The 20,319-nt window shown below is 49.0% G+C and overlaps 1 protein-coding gene across 1 annotated transcript; it reads right to left on the bottom strand.

Moving 5' to 3' along the window:
- Positions 1-334: 334 nt before the first annotated feature.
- LOC5518813 lies at positions 335-18,407 on the bottom strand. The gene is made up of 3 exons (XM_048722064.1): positions 18,048-18,407; positions 14,028-14,076; positions 335-1,233 (listed from the first exon to the last, which is right to left on the bottom strand). Exons 1-3 carry the CDS (start codon positions 18,396-18,398, stop codon positions 944-946), a joined length of 690 nt encoding a protein of 229 aa, XP_048578021.1. The 5' UTR covers positions 18,399-18,407; the 3' UTR covers positions 335-943.
- Between the last annotated feature and the right edge of the window lie 1,912 nt (positions 18,408-20,319).

The raw sequence follows: 20,319 nt of genomic DNA, 5'->3' as shown, positions 1-20,319 counted from the left end.
CAGATTATGTTCAGTAACACATCAGTTCTCCAAGTGTACGGTACAGATTGTGTTCAGTAACACATCAGCTCGCCAAGTGTACAGTACAGATTATGTTCAATAACACATCAGTTCGCCAAGTGTACGATACAGATTGTGTTCAGTAACACATCAGTTCGCCAAGTGTACTGTACAGATTATGTTCAGTAACACATCAGTTCACCAAGTGTACGATACAGATTATGTTCAGTAACACATCAGTTCGCCAAGTCTACAGTACAGATTATGTTCAGTAACACATCAGTTCTCCAAGTGTACTGTACAGATTATGTTCAGTAACACATCAGTTCTCCAATTGTACAGAACAGATTATGTTCAGTAACACATCAGTTCTCCAAGTGTGCTGTACAGATTATGTTCAGTAACACATCAGTTCGCCAAGTGTACGGTAGCGTACGGTACAGATTGTGTTCAGTAACACATCTGTTCTCAAAGTGTATGGGACAATTATGTTTATTAACACATCAGTTCTCCAATTGTACGGTGCAGATTATGTTCAGTAACACATCCGTTCGGCAAGTGTACCGTAGTGTACAGTACAGATTATATTCAGTAACACATCAGGTCTCCAAGTGTACGGTACATATTATGTTTAGTAACACATTAGCTTGCCTAAAGTGAGGTACCCATCCTCCGTACTTCCATCAGTATCCCCTGCCCTCAGCTGAATGACAGGCAGTGTGTCCTTATCGGTGAGTAAGCCACTATCTTCTCGCCATGTGCCATCATTACTCGAGCAGTTGCATTGGTAGGCGGGATTGGCGCACGAGCCCGTCACCCCGCATGCGCACTTGCTGCTGCCAGTCGGAGCACCACCCCATGACGTCATCTTGTGCCCGTCACGTGACACCCACCAATTGAACCAATATCCTCCTGGGTAATACAAAGATGACCCTTTGCACTCCTATTTGATGAACTGCTCGCAGTAGTTTGACCTAGTTGTCAATTCTTTCAACTGCGTGACACTTGTGAAGTTGTACGTGATGTCACGCGAGTATGACCCAGGATCATTATAACCATTGACGTGGGTTCGTGCCTCGCTATCATGACCAACCACGGTCACGCCAATACCGTTGTGTGACATCATGTCACAAAATACGGGAAAAGGTGGCTCTCCAAGATCACCTGAGGGGTCGATGACGTAATATCCGCTGGGGGCTGGCGGGTGCCTGAGTTTAATGTCACGACACGTGCCTAAAAAATAATAAGACATTGAAAAATAGTTAACGCTATCAATTTTTTTTATAGAACAATATTTCGGTTGTTCAGTACCAGTCTTCTTCAGGTTACAAATAAGTTACAGTGGCATGGATAGAGTGTACAAAGTTCATAAATGACTTAATAATAATAGTAGTAAAAGAGAGGGGTATTGATAGTTAGGGGTAGCGATGGGTAAATCCGAGACTTGCCGAGGCGCCGAGACCCGAGTTTCAGAATCCGAGCCCAGAGACCTTCTGTCAAATTTCGGAATCCGAGCTTTTCCGGTCTCTTAACAACCAAGCCCGAGCTTTTTTTCCCGAGCTTGTTTTTGGATACTTTGCTCGAGGTATGTCATAAACATCAGTCGAAAAAACAAGTAGAGTTACAATACATTCTTGCTACACTACGAAAAAGAAGGGGAAACCCGTAGCATGGTAACAACATAAAACAGACCGCGTTTAAAAATCCGAGAATCCGAAACCGTGGTAAAAAAGCGAGTCCCTGAGACCCCTAATTTTTTTTGGGGGGAAAAAACGAGATTTCGACACATGCGTAAAAAAACATCCGAAATTTCGAGACTCTTCGAAATTTTTGCTAGACTTTCAAAATTTCAAGGTACCATTGCTACCCCTTGAGAACACCGGGTTCTTAAGTGTTATCGTAAGCTAATCAGTGTAGCTTGTATACGAAAATAAAATACCCACAATGAAGTATTGGTGTCATTCTCGTGATCGGAAGCCTTTTTGAACAAACGTGTAAGCACGCAAACGATTTTTAGTTTCTTTATTTTCACAATCTCGCGCGTATGGTCAAACTGAAATCAATGATAATATAATGGTACAGTTACTAAGCTATTGTTACAATGCGTATTACGATAATCAAAGGCACTAAATTACATGGGGGGGACTGGGGGGTTTCAGTGAAACGGCCTGGGAGGCGCAGATCGCCCCTCCGGGCCTCTCAGCCCCGTCTCTATATATCAGGCAGATAATGCTTCACGTACATAAACAATCGGCAAAAGCTAATGTAGGCCAAAACGGTTTCACGTACATAAACAATCGGCAGAAGCTAATGTAGGCCAAATAGATTTCGCGTACATGAATAATCAATTAGTGCTGCAGGTGTTTCGCGTGCATGAATAATTAATAAGGGCGGCATACATGAATAATAAGGGGGTGTAGGCCGGGCGCGTGCAAGCCAAAGGACTTGCGCGTACACGATTTTTTGGGGCAAATAGCGATGGGGCCGCGAAAACGAGGAGTGCCGCCAACCTACGGGGTGCGGAATAACCGTTTTTCGGCCGTAAATTCAAATCCGCTGGACCTTAGTTCTACTCGAACGCCTCGCTCCCGAACTCCTCGCGAATTTTTCGCACTCTCTTTTTCGCCTTTTCGCGTGCCTTTAGGGAGGGCCCTTTCCCGCTTTTTTCATCACGCGGTGCGGGTCCGCGTCGGGCTCTGATAGCGTCCTTGAGCGTGTTGTATCTCCCTTGTTCCTGAAGTATTAGCCGAAACTCTTCGTCTAAGATACGCTCGTCTTGCAGAGCCTTAGAGACCAGCTCGCTGATCGAGTTTTTCTTACTCTCCGCTAAAACCACCGTGTCTTCGTGTTTAGCCACCTTGCTCGTAAGACCCCTAGAGACCGCCCCCGCGCCCGCGCCCACGACACCGACCAGCCCAGCGACCCCTGCCAGCGGAGCGCCGATCAGAGCCCCTATCCCACTCAAAGAGACTCCCAGCCCGGCGCTGGAAAGCGCCCCTGCAGCGATGCCGGATGCCACAGACACAGCATGGGTAACAGCGAAGGCGCGCTTATACTTCTCCCGTACCTGTCGATAATGCGTTCTCATTGTCTAGAACCGCCTGAGTGTCACGTATTACCCGGAGTCGGAAACTTTGCGCGTCGCCGCCGATGCCTGCCGGAGCGGTAGGCGTTTGCGGGGGGCAGACGCTGGGAAGCGGGGGGTATATGCCACCGCCGCTAACGTCGCTGTTTGCCATGCTTGTTATGTCGGACCTAGGTTAGCTCTAATACGAGGCGAACAGGCTTGTCCTTAAAGTCCACCCGTCGTGGACGTTTGCCGCGTAAGCCGGACTTCCGATGGAAAGGCGGGCGGAACCACGGGCTAGGCGACGTGTTTGTGTTCTACCCGGGGGAGGGGTATCGCAACGTGCACGTGATCCGTGGCTACGACACGGCGGCGGACGAGTACCCGAGCCACCTCAATCTGTTTAGAGACGAAGGTGGGACGTACAATAGTGGGAAGCATGTGGGTTACATACGCAACGACGACCACGGGGGCGTGCAATATAGCTGGTTTGCGCCTCCCAAAGGTGAGGGGCTGACAAAAGCAGGGCTAGGGAGACTCGATCGCTCGGTCGAGGCGTTCGTTTACACAGTGCTTGGCGCGCAGGTAAACGTCTATTCCTCCATCGCAGGGGCCGGTGGGCCGGCCATGGAGGCGCAGGCGGAGTTCACGGAGCTGATCGAAGACGCGATCATAGAAAACGACATCGCTCAAAGCGTGCAAAGGTACCAGTTAGCCGTGCAGGAGGCCAAGGTGAGACTGAGTCTTGCGGTTGCACCAGGAGTGTGGCTGATGCCGAGCGATCTGGTGATAAACACGCAAAGCGTCGTGGGCTACAACAATAAGCTGCAGAAAGCCACGGACTCCATGACGCTCGGCGCAAACGCGATCAACACCGAGACAAAGCCAGTCGGTGGTCATAACATGGCCGGTGGGCATCCTAGGGTGCAACACGGGATCGACCGCGCGCCGTCCCGGCGGCAAAGCGCCCCTGCGAAAGTGCGCGCAGAGGGCGCGGCCCCTGCCCTGTTGGGCGAAAAGAGTGACCACACCACCCTCAAGGCGGGGTTGTCGGCGCTCGCGGTGGCCGCGGCGTATTACTTGTTCCGATGACTGCTTTGCATTCGACGAACCAAGAACGCGGCTACGGCTAGAATGAGCAGCCATGCATTTTCGCCAAGGAATTTCACCGCTTCCCCTGCAGCCTTAAACACGAAGTTCGCGTTGCTGCCTACTAGCCCGGGGAGAAGCTCGCCCAGCTTTTTCCCGATTGCCTTAAGCCCGTTACCGACCCCTCTGGCCACGGAGGAGAGCGACTTGCCGAGCGACGTCACAATGGACGCGATCGTCGTCGCTACGGCCAACCCGATAGAGGTGACGGTAAAGCCGTACTTTTTGAAGATGGCTTTGATGCGCTCTCTTAGCGGCTTTTGGTTCTCGAGCTCTCGGTTTTCGCGTTCTAGTTCGTCGATCTCGGACAGCCTCTCCTCGTTGCGCTCACGGGCCTCATGGCGGCGACTCTCCGACGTGTTAGGGTCGTCGATGGTCTCCCTGTCTGCGGCTACCACCCCTTGCAGCTCTTGGACTCGTTCTGTGTTCTCCTGGATGACCGCGTCTACTTCTGCCACGGGCCCCATCGCCAGCTTGAAGCCACTCAGCTTTGCAACGTCCTGTCGGACGCCCCCGTTCTCGTTGAACAGCCGTCTTGGTTTAGTCCAACCTCCGTTTTTGAGGTCGCGAACCTGTATTAGCGTCTTTCCCCTCCAGTCTGACTGGAACCGTATCAAATTCTCGTTAAGGTCTGGGTATTCCTTCCTGAGGGACAGGAGACCGAGTCTTGTCGCTGCATGCCCTGTGGTGAACGAGGTTTCAGCGCTTGCCGTTCCGGCGGTTTGCGTTGCGCTTCGCGTAGCCATGCTATGCGCAGCATGCATACGCGATGACGTGCCCGTCATTGGAATCGACTCCCCATCGTCGGGGTCGAACGGGATAAGGGGCGTCGTCTCGTCGTCCCCCGCCCCGCGATCGGCGGACGCGCCCGGCAAGGTATCGTCAATGTCAACGTCAACGTCACCCATGATGCGTGCGCATAACTCGTGCTATGCTATATTAGACATGTCTAACAGTCCGCACCATAGCCGCGCGACTTCGTACTTTATGTGCATATATATACATATATGTATACGATGTCAGTCATCGATAAACTCGACCCCCAGCGAACACCCAGAATTCCTCTGGGGTTGAAAGCCGAGAGAACTGTTCACCGGGTCACTCTCAACCCGTCGACGGCCTCCCCAGGCGAGACGCTATATGTGGCGGTCCCAAAGCTATCGGAAGGCGTCACGCTCGTGCCTGGCTCTTTGAGGGTCAGTCTAGATCTCTCCGTCTCAGGCCATGCGAATAATACCGTCGTGAACAACGTCGGCCGAAATCTCGAGAGCCGCCTGAAAAACACGTTTGCAGGAGAAACGCTCCAGGACACCAACCGCTACGACGTCTTTAAGACGTACGAGGAGCTCTACCTGTCCAAGGTCGAGAGAGAGGACCGCCTAGAGCAGGGTATACAGTCAGAAAACATGCGCAAGCTTCGCCAAGGAGGTGGCTCTAAGCGCCGCCCACGGGGCGAGGTACACCATCCCGCTAGACCATTCTCTGCTGACGGACCACGGCGTGCTGTACCCAAGGGCGCTCTCCGAGGCGCTGCTCTTCGAGATCACGTTCGCAGCGGTTGACCAGGTAGTGGTCGGAAGCGATGCTACCAAATTATCCTATGCCATCAAAAATCTAGAGCTGGAGTACGAAAGCCTGAGGGACGACAACCTCGCCCGGTCTGCAGCCGCCGCCTACCAAAACGGCACAACGTTCTTCTACGAGCAAGTGAACCTTCACAAGACCTTCCATATTAGCAAAGGGACGGACAGCATAATCAACGAGAGTGTCAACCTGCCGCGAAGGTCTATGAGTGGTCTGTTGCTCCTCTTTGTGGAGCCATACACGGCAGGGGCTCGCGACTCTGAGACGTTCGTGTACCCCGACATCAAGAGCGTTCGCGTTACAACCGACGGCATGCCAAACAAAGTCTTCAGCCAGGGCCTGCGCACCACGGATTTCTGGAGGGAGGCGGAAAAGCGGTTCGTCCGCCCCACCCCGGGGGGGGGGGGGGGGGGGGGGGGGCACAGCGGAGCGCCCGCCGCCCCGGCAATCGGCCCCGAGTCGTTCTATGGCGATAACAAGTTTGCTCTGTGGATCGACCTTCGAACAACGGACGACAGTGCTATCCACTGGTCAATACCCGCGACGGTGTGCACCTTGAGATAAAACGCACGGCAGGCGGCTCAGGTAGCGTAAACTGTCACGTGTTTAAGGTGGCGGACGCCCAAATGAACCTTATGAACGGACAGCTAGAGTCCATACAATACTGGGCACATGCGCCGGAGCGGTATGGGCCCGAAAAACATCCCATTCAACGCTCTCATCGTGGGCCCGACGTCATGCGGGAAGACCCAATTCGTAGTGGACCGACTGCGCGGCCCTTTCGGGGCAAGTTTGACTACATCGTACTCGTGTGCCCTACCTTTGTCTACAACAAAACATACGACGGCTTCGGCGAGGGCGACAATCGTCTGTTTGTCATCGCACCTGAGGCGGGTCAGATCGACATACTGCTGAGGTTTGTCTCCGCTCTCTTCGAAGGCACTAATACGCTAATCATACTCGACGACTGTGCGGCCTCGAAAGACGTAAAGAGGCGCTCTGACCAGCTCGTCAACTTGGCGTTCAGCGCGCGCCACGTGGGTATCAGCGTATGGGTGATCACGCAGCAGCTCACCAGCATCACGAAGCCGTTCCGCGAGAACATCGCGGCCCTGGTGGTCTTCTATACCCCGAGCAGGGCGGACATGAAAGCTATCCTGCATGACTAGGGCGCGGAGCTCTCAGAAGAGAAGATGAAAGAGTACATGAAGGCCCTCAAGACGAAAAAGTTCTCGAAGTTAGAGTTTTGCTTGCGTCACCCTTATACCATCGTCCTGGTTGAACGGTAACCACAGCCCTGGGCATAACGTATATGCACCTTAGCCACGGCATGATGAGCGACGAATACTTTGAGAGTCTTCTTGAGGGGGACGCCGCGGGCCTCCCGGCCGTCGAGTCGTTGGACTGCTCGACGCATCCTGCCGGGACGGCAACCGGAGGTGAGCGAACTGAGATAGCAGACGCGAGGGAGAAACTCGCGATTCTCGTAGCCTCGGAGAAGTCGAGAGAAATGGTAGGCAAGGCGCTGACTCACGACGACGTCAAACGCATGAGCGCCGAGGAGGTGAGGAAGTACGAGAGGCGATACGAGACCGCTATAGCCAGCCGGACTACAGAAGCCCTGGCAGACAGCTTTCCGAAGCTTACGACCAAGCTGGTAGGCATGGCGCTGCCGATAGACAGTGTGGTCGATCTTCACAATGACCTAGTGTCCGACTACATCGTCAACAACGAGCTCCGCACATTGTGCGGAAGCCTGGCTCTACGCTGCGGTCGTTTGATGGCTTTAGCCGCCTGGGCGTTACACATAGCACGTCATGTGAACACCGCCGGAACGGCAACGCTGACGCACGGTGTCAACAAGAGGTAGCAGCCGCGGACTCCGCGCGTCAGCCGGAACGGCACGCGGACAGTGGCGGGTCTGCCATCCCAGAGTAGACGTTCATTTGAAAGCTCGCCACTTCTTCTACCACTTGGTACCAAGTAGTTGACGCCGCGTGTGTGTTGATGGAGAAACCTCAAGGAAGTACTAGTGCCCACCCTGCCGGAACGTCAGCGGAACCTGCTCAAGAACCTGCTTGTACGCCTTCGTCGTTGGCGGAGAGAATCACGAGCCCCGAACCACCCGCGGTCCAACCTAAACACTCTGGACGAGTCGAGGCCGGAAGGCGCTTGGCAGAGTGGAACCGAATTAACAGAGCGGAGAAAGAGGCACTTTGTGTCGCGCAGTCGCCGGTGGCCCCGGGGCCGAGCGAGCCGCAGGGCTCGCGCGCGCGCGCCGACGATGCCTTCGGCATCACACACACACCAGCCCCGGAAAGCAACTCTGCTTGGTCGGCTAGCTCGGTTATCGGGGTCGCTGGTCTTCTAGTGTCGTTGATCGGCCTCTACACACGTAGGCAGGAGCTGGCTGCCGCGTTCTCTCGTACACCAGCTAATAACCAGCGAGCCACCGATCCGCATGCCACCGAAGGTGCCGACGACGTGACTCCGCCCGCAAGGCCACCGCTGGCGGCCGCACAGCAGACCAAGAATCGCGTTCCGGCGACAGCGCTTCGCGCTCGGCTGTTATCCATGGAGTAAGCAGACATTTAGACACGAGGGCCCCACCCATATCCGCACGTGCATATACGCGTGTACATGTATATGCGTACACGCATATATAATGTCGACGACGCAGCAGAGCAAGATTACAAAGACCATTACCGACGCCGCAGTCATAACCGGCCTCGTCGCTGGTATCGGCTGGGTTGGGCGCAAGGTCTTACGCGAGGACTTCACCAAAGACCCCTCCGCGAACGCCGTTGCAGGTGCTGTCGCTTTGAAGGGTTACATTGAGGACCAGAAGATCCTGCCCATGTAGGCCGTGTATTAGACTCGTGCGCGCTTTGCGCATACACACAGCACGCGAAGTGTGCTTCGCACAAACATGGCCTCTATCGCGATTTTGGTTGGCGGCGCCGTCCTAAACGCGACTGCATTCGTTGGTGGCAACTACCTCGCAAAGTTTCAGTCGAACGATGAGAGTCCCGCCTTAGCCGAGAAGGAGAGGCACGACAAGGCCCTAGAGAAATACCAACAAGACTATGGACGCTACCAACAGCGGCGACAAAAAATCCTCGATTGGCAAGCTCAAAGTCGCGAGAGAGGGTCCCTCGCAAAGCAGAACTTCACCGACACCGACTACGCGCTCAAACTCTACAACCAGACCTCCCTGGGCCCCCGAGCTGTCCGACTACTACATCCCCAGCAAAACGCAGAAGAACGCCGAGTTGGCGTACATTGGCGCCGGCGCTCTCACCATCGGCTACACAGCCAGCCGCTTGCTGTGATGCAGCTGCCGTTGAAACGTGTTTCTGCGCTGCGCCTAGGCGGCCTTTTTCCATGCTGCGCGTATACCTACGCCGAAGGCGTAGCAGACGGCATCCGAATGTTGGAGACTGATACACCCGTCGCGATACGCACGTAATGACCCGCCGGAACGGCAAGCGCATGTCCGACGAAGAACTCGATGCGTTCCTTCGTCCTATATACTACGCCAAAGGTGGCTTCCAGGGAGTGACCGCTCTGCATGCCAAACTTCCCAAGGGCTCAGCCTCCATAGATCGAGTGCGCAGGTGGGTAAGCTCGCAGCCCGCCGGGGGCTACACACAGACGCCCCCTCCTCCGACTACCTACGCCCACTTCTCGGAACAGATACCAAACCGTATCCACCAGTCGGACCTGCTATTCTTGGCAACCGACTGCGGGTACAAGTATGCCCTGACTGTCGTTGACGTTGCTTCACGATATAAAGCCGCCCGCCCACTGAGGACTAAGAGCGCGGCCGTCGTCTCCCGCGAACTCGCTGGCATCTATGCAGAGGGACCTCTCACATGGCCTAAAGTCCTCATGGTTGATGACGGCACGGAGTTCAAGGGTGCTACCACGAAGCTCCTAACAGACGACGGGGTGGAGGTCCGACGGGCTGAGCCAGGGCACCACAGGAGCCAAGCTTTCGCCGAGTCTTTACACCGCTGGCTGGCGCAGCGCCTATTTCGTGCGCAGTACTCGAAGGAGCTTGCGTCCGGCAAGACAAACCGCGAGTGGGTTACTGCTTTGCCAATCATCATCTCGGACATGAACGCAACGAAGACTCGCATGACTAGCCTTGCGCCTGAGGACGCCATAAAGCTGAGGCGCGTGCCTCTCAAAGCCGAAAAGCCCCCCTTAGAGGTCCCCTTAGAGGTCGGAACGGAGGTGTACATCGCCGTAAACGAGGAAGACCTTCAGGACAAGGGCCGACGGCGAGCGACGGACCCGTGGTGGACAAGCAAGGCGTACCCAATACTAAAGATGGTCATGGAGCCCGGACAGCCAGTGTTGTATTACACGGCGTACTCTAAGCACGGCTTCACACATTCGCAGTTGCGTAGCGCGACGCCAGCGCCACGCTAGGCGCCACCCTAGCGTGATCAGCGCTTGTGCCTTCTATTGCAGCTGAGGCACGTAAGTCTGACATTCCACTTGTAGTGACCCTGACTGTCGTCCCGCCGGTCGATACTGAAGCATTGGGGATGACTCTTGGTGTACCCATGAAACAGAAGCTGAGTTCCACAGAGCGTGCACTTCTTTTCAGCGTCAGCGATCATGCCGAGCACATGGTCTACCGTCAGAACGTGGTACGGCCCCGTGTACTTTGTGCGACCCTTTTGCCTGTCGTCTATAGCGTATCGCTTGATTCGCGCTATAATGAGCTCTTCACTGGGCGTAGCCTGCAGCCCTGTGGGAACCAAGGCACCTGGGGTGTCATCGGGGGGGATCACGCGGACTATCTGGTCGGCGAGCCGCGCGCGGGAGATGCCGGTGTATACAGCATTCGTGATCCAGCCCTCTAAGCTGCGGTCTATGATAAACAGACGCCTTGGAGTCTGGATAGTCTTGCCCTGCACCCGGTGGACTGTCCCCCAGCCCGCGTATTTTCACTCGAGGGGAAGCCCGTTAAGGACCACGCCGAGAGGGACCTCGACTACCGTGCCTTTGTACGCGTCGACCTTCTCGCCCCTTTTGCCTGGCACGGGCACCGGCCGCCCTTGCTTGCGATAACGATGCGCGACGCTAGGATCGGGGTCGAAGCGGATGGTTGCTGGCAGTCGGGGGTAGTTTTTCCTGTGGTGCTCTTCCAATCGCTGCTAAACAAGGGCCCCCATCTTGTTGGTCGAGCACTCCCACATATCGCTTGGGTGGGCCCGCTCGATCGCCGCGTCGAACGCCACCCCATCCCACTCCTCTCGGAACACCTCAAGCTGTTGGGAGTCTGGCTGACACCAAATCCGGCCCTTTATGTCGTGGAGCCTGGAGGAGGGGGCGGCAGAGCCGCAGTCTGTACTGTACGGCTTTCCGCAGTATTCACACAGGCAGCGGTAGTCGGACTCGAACCAGCGGATGTTCCCTTGTGCCCACTCCTTGAGCATATCGTGAGGCCCCTCTTTATCTCCCCAGGGCGGGACCTGCCCATAGTCGCCACAACACACTACCTGACACGGCCGCGTGGCGAGATACCCTAGGATGACGCGTAGAACTTTAGTCAGATCACTTCTGCGAGACGGTCGAAGGTCTCCACTCGTCTATCGGCTTCTCCGCTGGTATGCAGAGGTAGCGGTGGTAGGTTTGAGCCTTCACCGCGAGGCGCGGGTTGTTGCGATGGTCGTGGGCGAGGTCGTTCGCGGGGGTGAGCACCACAACGTTACGGCCACGGAACATGCTCACCGCCCACTCGGTCTTCCCCGATCCTCCCTGGCCGGCTAGATACATCCTCGCAGAGGCTGCGGCCACCAGATCGCACGGCAGGCTCGGCGCAGTGCTTGGCTCCCTAGCCAAGCACCCCGACCTCTTCGGACCCCAAGCCGCTTCGGGCCGCCACTCGTACCCAGGCCTCTTGTGGCGCCACTCTCCATACCTCGGATTTCGCTCCACGAGCTTCACACCACTGGGCACCGCCTTTAGTATATGGCATCTGTGCACACCCGGATGACGTCTTCGCGAGGGGTCCGCCTCAACATGCGTCGCAGCGCTATGTTTGTGTACGCCAAGACGAAGGCCCTGATATGGTACCATTGTGAGCGCCGGACTCCGTCTTTGTATTGGATCAGATGAGCCCCGTCGGCATGCTCGAAGTTAAATAAGTGGTCGGTACCCGCAAGGAGGTTTGTCAGATACGCGGCTTCTTCACGGTCGCGGACTACGACCGAGAACTCGTCGCCATGGCGAGCGCACTTGCCTACGAAACGGACAGCGAGATCTCGACCCTGCGAGTCTTCGCCGCCGGGGACGGAGTGGGGGAACTTGATGAGTCCTTTTTTCCGACGCTATACAACACCTCCCTCGCCGCGGCCATGGCGAGGTCACCCGAGTCTAGCAGGTCCTTGAGCTCTGGCGTGGTGATCCAGCCCTCGTTTTGTTCCAAGTGCTGCCCTACCCTCCCGGAAGTGTAGGGGTGGCAGGCCTCAGAGAACCCCCACTCGGTCAACTGAATGGCCCCGGTCAGTTGAAGAACCTCGCTCAATGGCCGTCCCGCAACATCCGCGATACGATACACGTTCGTAGGGAAGCCGTATTTCCGTACCAGATCAATGGCGTCCGAGGAGCCGCCGAAGACACTGTCCTCGCATCCTAGGTACGCCGCACGCATGTCGATGTGCACATGAGGCTGCGCCCCTAAGTTTTCCTTGCTATTCCACTCTTTGGACTTTTCCTGCGCCGCTCGCCAGACGTCCCTGTATCTAAGAGGCGTTGGCCTGATGTTTTCTCTTTGGGTCCACTTCTTGAAGCGATACCCTATTGCGCCGCCTATCGAGTGCGTAGCTTCGGTGTACTCTTGGTAGGCTGGGTGATCATCAGGGAGCCATTGAGGATCATGTCCAGTCTCGTCTGTAAACGCCCTGTCGATAGCCCATCCGTCTTGTCCCGATCGGTACAGTTTGCCTTCGTGCGTGACTATAACACGCCCACACAGCCAGACCCTCGTGCTTCTGGGGATCGCCCTGTTTATAAAGCGGATGAGCACCTCTCGCACCTTCGTCTCGTGCGTCTTTGCGGGGGCACTGGTAGCGCGAGGCGCTGCCTCTCCCTGACATAACGAACAAAGCTCCCTCTCAGCCTCGAAGTCTAGGCCGTGGACGCTCGCGATCGCAGGTGGTTCAGTCGGAAGTAAGTAAGTAATTATTAACTATTCTTTGTTTTAGTCACTGATAAGTACTATAACCTGTAATCAAAACTCTAGGTTAACAACCATGAAGCGAGAAGTCGAGGAAAATATATGCCGAACACATAGAAAGTATATAGTACATATTTCTCTTCTATGTTTTGCAAATTCAACTCACGGCAAAACTTCTACAAGTTGTTTGTTCCTCTTGCATTTTCAGGGTTGCATCGAGGTTCACCTTTGAATCGAACCTCATATTTTTATTCCCTCTATTTGTTAATGAGTGGCTAAGAGTCTGAAAACTTTGACTTCCAGGAAATCTAAACAAAAATTCCTTTGTAGTCTTTGTGATTGTTATCGCGCAATGCGTGCAAGATTCCCTATAGGCAAGAAACTGGCGTCGACACTAACGCAAAAAAAAAGCAAAAGATTGTTCTTATCTTGTATTAAATATACTCATAAAATGCAAAAGGAATTCTGTATTGTTCTTGGACGTCAGTAAACGATTAATACAAGATTCACGAACCTTTTTTACATACTTCCATTTCCTTGACCTTTCGGCCTTCGGCTCGAGGTGGTAAAACCACTTTCATATGACATCGCATAAATGCCAGCATATAGATAAATCTTAGAATTATTTGCCAGGTATTGTTGTAAAACGATAAAGTAATAGCTATTTAACACTTTGAGCCGCATTTCGACGATTTTAACGCGATTTTAACAACGATAGAAAAGGTTTCTTAAAAGTTTGAACACAGTGGATAACTTTTTATTTTAGCGCAGCGCTAAAATAGAGCCTCTAATGTAGGCTTGTTCGCTTATGGGCCTTTAAAATTATTTTAGTGCCCTTGACAGCCACACCTTTGTATCTGTGCTAAAATCTCAAAATATTTTTCTTTAAAAGTTTAATACTTTATTTACAAAATTGAATAGAAAATACCGCATTGGCTTTCTCAAATCAGCTGATGGAAATGGATGCTTTTCGACATTTGGTACTTTGCTAGGTTGTAACAGAGGCTAATTTGAAGCTCTATAAGAACTTACCCACACAGAAATCCGATGCATCTCGACCATTGTCAGCATAGCAGTGGAACTGTTAAAAACGTACCAATGCCTTAGTAACGTTATTAGTAACACTAGCAGCTTGGCCCGCCCGCCCGCCCGCCTGTCCGTCCTTCCGTCCTTCCGTCCTTCCGTCCTTCCGTCCTTCCGTCCTTCCGTCCTTCCGTCCGTCCGTCCGTCTGTCTATCTCTTGTTCTGTCTGTCCGTCCGTCTGTTTGTCTATATGAAGTCCATTTCGCACTCTCGCAGTAGGCTACAAGCTTGCAGGTGTGCCAAGCGTGGCTAACCTCACGCGAACTAGGACACATTATCATGAATCCAATGAAGATGACTAATTAGTGTGGAAAATAATCTAATAACGCCCGGACAGAATAACGCGAAATGTCTCTTGTTTCAGCGAAATCCTTTCGTTTTCTAATGAAATACGTTTTGTCAAACGCAATCTGAACTCCCAAATCATGCAATATCTTTTTAACCATACGTTAATAACCAACGTCTTAATTTCAAATCTAGCTTGAGGTTATATATATCTTCACTTCGGTAACACGTTCCATTATCGTCTATACATTTGTGACCCGACAAGGGAAAACGTACACTAGAGAAAAAGCGTTCGGGCTATGAACGAAAAAAACGTACGACGGATTATGCAGAACGCTTTTACGATATTCAGAACGATATCAGGTTTCAACGAAAACGATCTCCGATTTTCAAGATCGTTTCTCCGAAGGCAATATCGTTTTCCGAACACAAGATCGTTCTTCCTGTTTTTAAAATCGTTCATCGCCGAGGTTAACACTCGAAGGCGAGAACGTTTTTTTCGATTTTCAAGATCTTTCTCCCGAAGAAAAGATCGGCTTCACGAGGACAAGAACTTCTTTTCGGGATTTGAAAAACGTTCGTCAGTGCGAGAAAAACACCACGTCAGGAGAAAATGCCGTTTTGCCGTTTGGGGTATTTTATTTAAAATTGGCGAAAATGGAATGACATTAGCTCTATTTTAGCCGAAATCAAGGGATTTTTCTGTTATACTATAAGTAACGAATTTGAAATTGCCAATATTAGACAATTTCTGCAATCACAGCCTTTGTGCAGACGTACAGATATTACACAATTTGAGCGTCGGATCCTTTCATAATGGATTTCGTTACTTTTTCACATGTCCGTAACTTACCCCTTTGAGAGCCCTTCAGTTATTTTAATTTCCTCTACTTTTACAAAAATTTGATATTCGACCCTTACCATTCATAACAAAATGGCCATACTCGATCCTTCAACGATTCAGTTCCTAAAGATACAGTAAAAATAACACTAAAGCACGATTAAGTAAAGATACTCCCGCATTTCAAGGACACTTAGACACATTTTGTGTTCCTAAGGCTTTTCTTGGCGGGAGTCCTAAATTTTGAGGAGACTTTGGATTTTTTGGGCCTTTTTACATATAAAAAGGAGCGGAAAAAAAATGTTTATAAAAGAGTAAAAATACCCTTTAGTTCCAGGAAAGGTATAAATTCATACAATCCCAAACAGTCCCGGAGTTCGGTATAAATTTATACATTCAACAATTGTTGTTTCGCTCCTTTTTAAATGTAACAGATGCTGACAAATAAAAGATTTTGACATATCTTCCGGTTAACATGGACATTTTTATCGGTTATATAGCTAAAACACTCATTGCTTTCTTTTATGAAACACGTCATTCGAGGTAATTTCTATTTCGCTTCTTTATAAATACAATAAATGATAAGAAATGGGTGTTTTAGACATTCCATCCCGGAACACATAATCATTTGTGCCACGAATCGTAAAATTCATATTTAGTGAAATTAGCAAATTTTTAAGGCGAGTCTTGAGAAAATCGCATAATCTTGCCATTTCTTGCTAAACGGCAAAACGGCATTTTCTCCTGACGTGCTGTTAAAATCCCGATGGAAAAAACGTTCTTCCGATTTTGATAATCGTTACAAGAAATACAACATCGCTTTCTCGAGAAATGCTTGGTTTGTTAATTTTAATTTTGAGCTATATTTCAGTTTAATGCAGGGAAGTTAAACAAGTTGTTGTTTTGCAAAAACAATAAAGTTTAAAAGCTGACTCGCTTTCTTAGTTTGCATACGGCTCATAAAAGTTGAACACTATTTACCTATCGCGTTGATCGTTATGGCAAATTAAAGCTTAGATATAGGAGGTTCTTTTTTAGGTCTTATTGATGCGCAAGTTAAATAGCAAGCGCAAAGTCGTTATAGTAAAGTTGTGTTCTCCATTTACATTTCGTTGTTTTGAAAAGGCAAGGAAAGATAAACAGCCGACTCGCTTTCTTAATTTGCATATGGCTCAAACAAATCAATTGTCACATAGTTAACTGTAAAATATTTCATTCTTTCTCTCGATAAAACACTAACAATATATCACTAACTCAGATGATTTAACATGTTGTTGTTTTGAATAATGTCAAGTAATCATGCAAGCAATAATAACAAATGTCGATTCAGTTTCCATACGCCTCAAAGTAATCGAGACAAGCTTTACGGATCGAGACAAAGAGACTTTCATAACTGCAAACGAAAGCTGAGATATAGAGGACTGTTTTAAGAGAGGTCTGTTTGATGCGCGAGTTTAGTAACAAGCGAGAACCGTCATGTAGCTGTCGCCCCAACATGTCGTTGTATTGCAAAAAGACGATTTTCCGAATAATTAGAATGTTCTTCCCGAACTTCAAGAGAACGATCTTCCAAATTTTAAGAGAACGATCTTCCGAACTTTCCGGATTTTAGGGAACGGTCTTCCCAACTTCCGAATAAAAAAAACGTTCTTCCGATTGTGCCCCGGGAACAAGATCGTTTATGAACGATATAACGAAGCAACATCGTTCCCTCATTATCAACAACATCGTTCCCTCATTATAGAAAAAACGTTCCTTGATCTTCCAGATTTGCCCCGAAACGTTTTTCGCTAGTGTACGTTTTCCCTTGCCGGGTCACATTTTACTAAACCACCACAATGCTAAAGGTTCCACGAAACTAATATCTTCCCACACATAGCCCTGTAACAGGGTGGTGAAGAGTATTTTCGTGATTCGTGATTGACCCTAAATTAAACCCGTGATTCGTGAAAAGCCTAAAAATAAACCCGTGATTCGTGATTGAGTACTCTATCGTGATCCGTGATTGGGGTATTTTTACTTTCGTGACTAGTGATTTCGCATGGCTAAATTCGTGAAACGTGACCGTTGACGCCGACAATAATTAAAACACGAATACATGTAAGAGATTTCCGAATAAACATGACCTTTGTTTAGATTGTTGACCTCTTGCTGTGCTAGTTTAATATCCGATGTATCAAGTGTCTTAGTTTGTGTGATACTACTCCACAAATACTTGACAGCGACTATGAAAAGCAAAAGTTAAAACCGTGATTCGTGAAAGCTTCTTTTTTAAATTCGTGATTCGTGAAAGTCTGAAAAATAACTTCGTGATTCGTGAAGCCCCCCCCCCCCCCCCCCCCTCTTCACCACCCAACAGAATTTCCTTCCGTTCTAACAATGATTAACACATTACAAAGCTTGGTTGTCATGGTTTAAAAATAAAAAGTGTAGACCACTTGCTGTACGAATGATATTTTGAAATATAAACGATACACTCTGTGGTTTGTTTGGTAAAAAAGACCTTTTAAGAAGAGCATGTTCTTATTCTTAGAATTTGGTTAGATCTAAAAATATTTTTATCAAAAAAGGTTTCTTTTAAAATAAGTCAAAAGAGTATCATCAATGTTTCAAAATACGAGTATTTGCACAGCAAGGGGTTCGAGCCAGCTAAAACAGATGTTTTACAGGGCTACTGCGGGAAAATATTAGTTTCGTCGAATATCTGGTAATCTAGTAAAATGGCCGGGCGCAATTTAATGTGTCACCGAATGATGTCCTAAAAATATAAATAACTTCAAGCTAAGTTCTTAAATTAGATGGTCCTGTAAAGCAATGCATATGATCTAATCTACTTGATTTACCTTAGTACTGAAGTGGTCAAAGGTGTCGTTTTTCACCAGCTCTGTGCCAAGATCGCCAATTCGCATAGATAGAAACGCGCAAATGTAGCGAAGCCCTGGTGATGGTTTCCGCGCCATGTTATAGGAAGCACACAGATCTTCTTGCAAGCACGATAACCCACACTCCATCGCATCTTTAACATGCAACTCGTGAAAAACGGTACCGTTTAGAAACGATTTTTCAAATTTGTTGAACTTTTTGGTGGGTCTCTCTTGTGGGGTGGATTTAACTGAGCAAGTTTGAGAAGATACTTCAAAAGAAAAGAAAATCATAAAGATATGCAGACGAAGGATTAAGCTTGCTATCCCCATAATTGCCGATACGATATGACTACAAACGGTCAATGCGGGGGTTTAAATTATTAAAGTTGTTATTTTTGCCTAGTTATAAAGATGGGACAGCCTTCCGTTATCAGGAAAAAATAAAATTATATAATTATGCAAACTTTTTAAAAAAAAGACAGTAAAAATGGAAACAATCTTTGTAGCTGTTGTCAATACTGTAAATCATGGAGTAATCAAATTAATTAATCAATAACCCTATCAAATTCCTCGTGATCAAAGTGCAAAGTCCATCTTCTTGTGGGTCTGTGTAGGGAGGGGGATTTTATTTTTAGTTGTGAAAGAGTTGGGGGAAGGGTTCCCTGCTAGCAGAGGCCTCTTTTCTCTGTATTTCGCTGGGCTGGAGTTCGCGAGGAAAAGAGACCTCTGCCATGGGTAGCAAGTTCGTTTGATCAAACCGCCGTCCACGTTAGTGGACGGGAGATCCAGAGCGTATGCTCCGTTCATTAATTACTGGCCACTATTTGAGCCCACAATGAATAGCGCATGCGTGAAGCTATATCCGCTGGGATAATAAGCCCGCATTCGAAACGGCGTCCTCCGTAGAAATATCACGCGACGAATTATAAAAGACGCCATTCAATGCCTTGTCTTCATTAGGAATTTTTCTCTCTTTTGACTAACGAGTCAGTCTACCGTTTACAGCTAATTCCAGAAGAATATGCAAAAGCTGTAAACGGTAGACTGACTCGTTAGTCAAAAGTTTTGTAACATTTTCTTCGAATCCAATTGTGCGATATTTACATAAGGCGCGATATCGAACTTTTCTGGCACTTTGATATTTATATGATATTTATCATCTCATCTAAAATCGGATATAAATCAGATATTTTAGATTTTGTAGTCGAATATCCGATAATATCGAGTCCAGCAGAGAATACGAAGGAATCTCTATAGACATCTAGTAGATTCTGATAAGATAATTTCAGATAATATCACAATATCGAGGGGTAGAGCAGATCTAAATAGACATCTAGTAGATTCTAATAAGATAATTTCAGATAGTATCACAATATCGAGGGGTAGAGCAGATGGAAGGAGGGTATCTAAATAGACATCTAGTAGATTCTAATAAGATAATTTCAGATAATATCACAATATCGAGGGGTAGAGCAGATGGAAGGAGGGTATCTAAATAGACATCTAGTAGATTCTAATAAGATAATTTCAGATAATATCACAATATCGAGGGGTAGAGCAGATGGAAGGAGAGGATGTAGATAGACATCTAGTAGACGATAATAAGATAATCTCCGATAATATCACAATATCGAGGGTCCAGCATAGGTAAGGGGAATATCTTAATAGACATCTAGTAGATTCTAACGAGATAATATCCGATAATATCACAATATCGAGGGGTAGGGCAGAGGGAACAAGGGTATCTAAATAGACATCTAGTAGATGATGATAAGATAATCTCAGATAATATCACAATATCGAGGGGTAGAGCAGGGGGAAGGAGGGTATCTAAATAGACATCTAGTAGATTAAATAAAATAATCTCCGATAATATCACAATATCGAGGGTTGAGGAAAGAAGAGGAAAGGGGTCTGACCACTATCTAACAGCATATAATTAGAGGAAAACAATGATAATATCCTATTGTCAATATTAGATATCAGTGATAATGTTCAATATCGCGCCTATCTCAATCGTTCGCACGGATTTTGTTAGCCAAATCTATCGTTCTCAAAGAAGCAAAGTAACATGCAAAATATTCGAGTTAATCCATCTAAAAAACCCTTTGTGGCATCCTTGTCACCTAGCAGATGTTATGTGATCTAGTAAAGGTTATTTTTGTACCATTTTTGACCTCCTGAAATGAAGTATTTTGAGATGAGAGCAACCATGTAAATTCACACGTGGTCATATTTTTTAATTTCCCGT

The sequence above is a fragment of the Nematostella vectensis genome, chromosome 14, assembly GCF_932526225.1.
Source record: "Nematostella vectensis chromosome 14, jaNemVect1.1, whole genome shotgun sequence".
NCBI classification, from domain to species: Eukaryota; Metazoa; Cnidaria; class Anthozoa; order Actiniaria; family Edwardsiidae; genus Nematostella; species Nematostella vectensis.
This window is presented reverse-complemented; position numbering and strand designations above follow the sequence as displayed.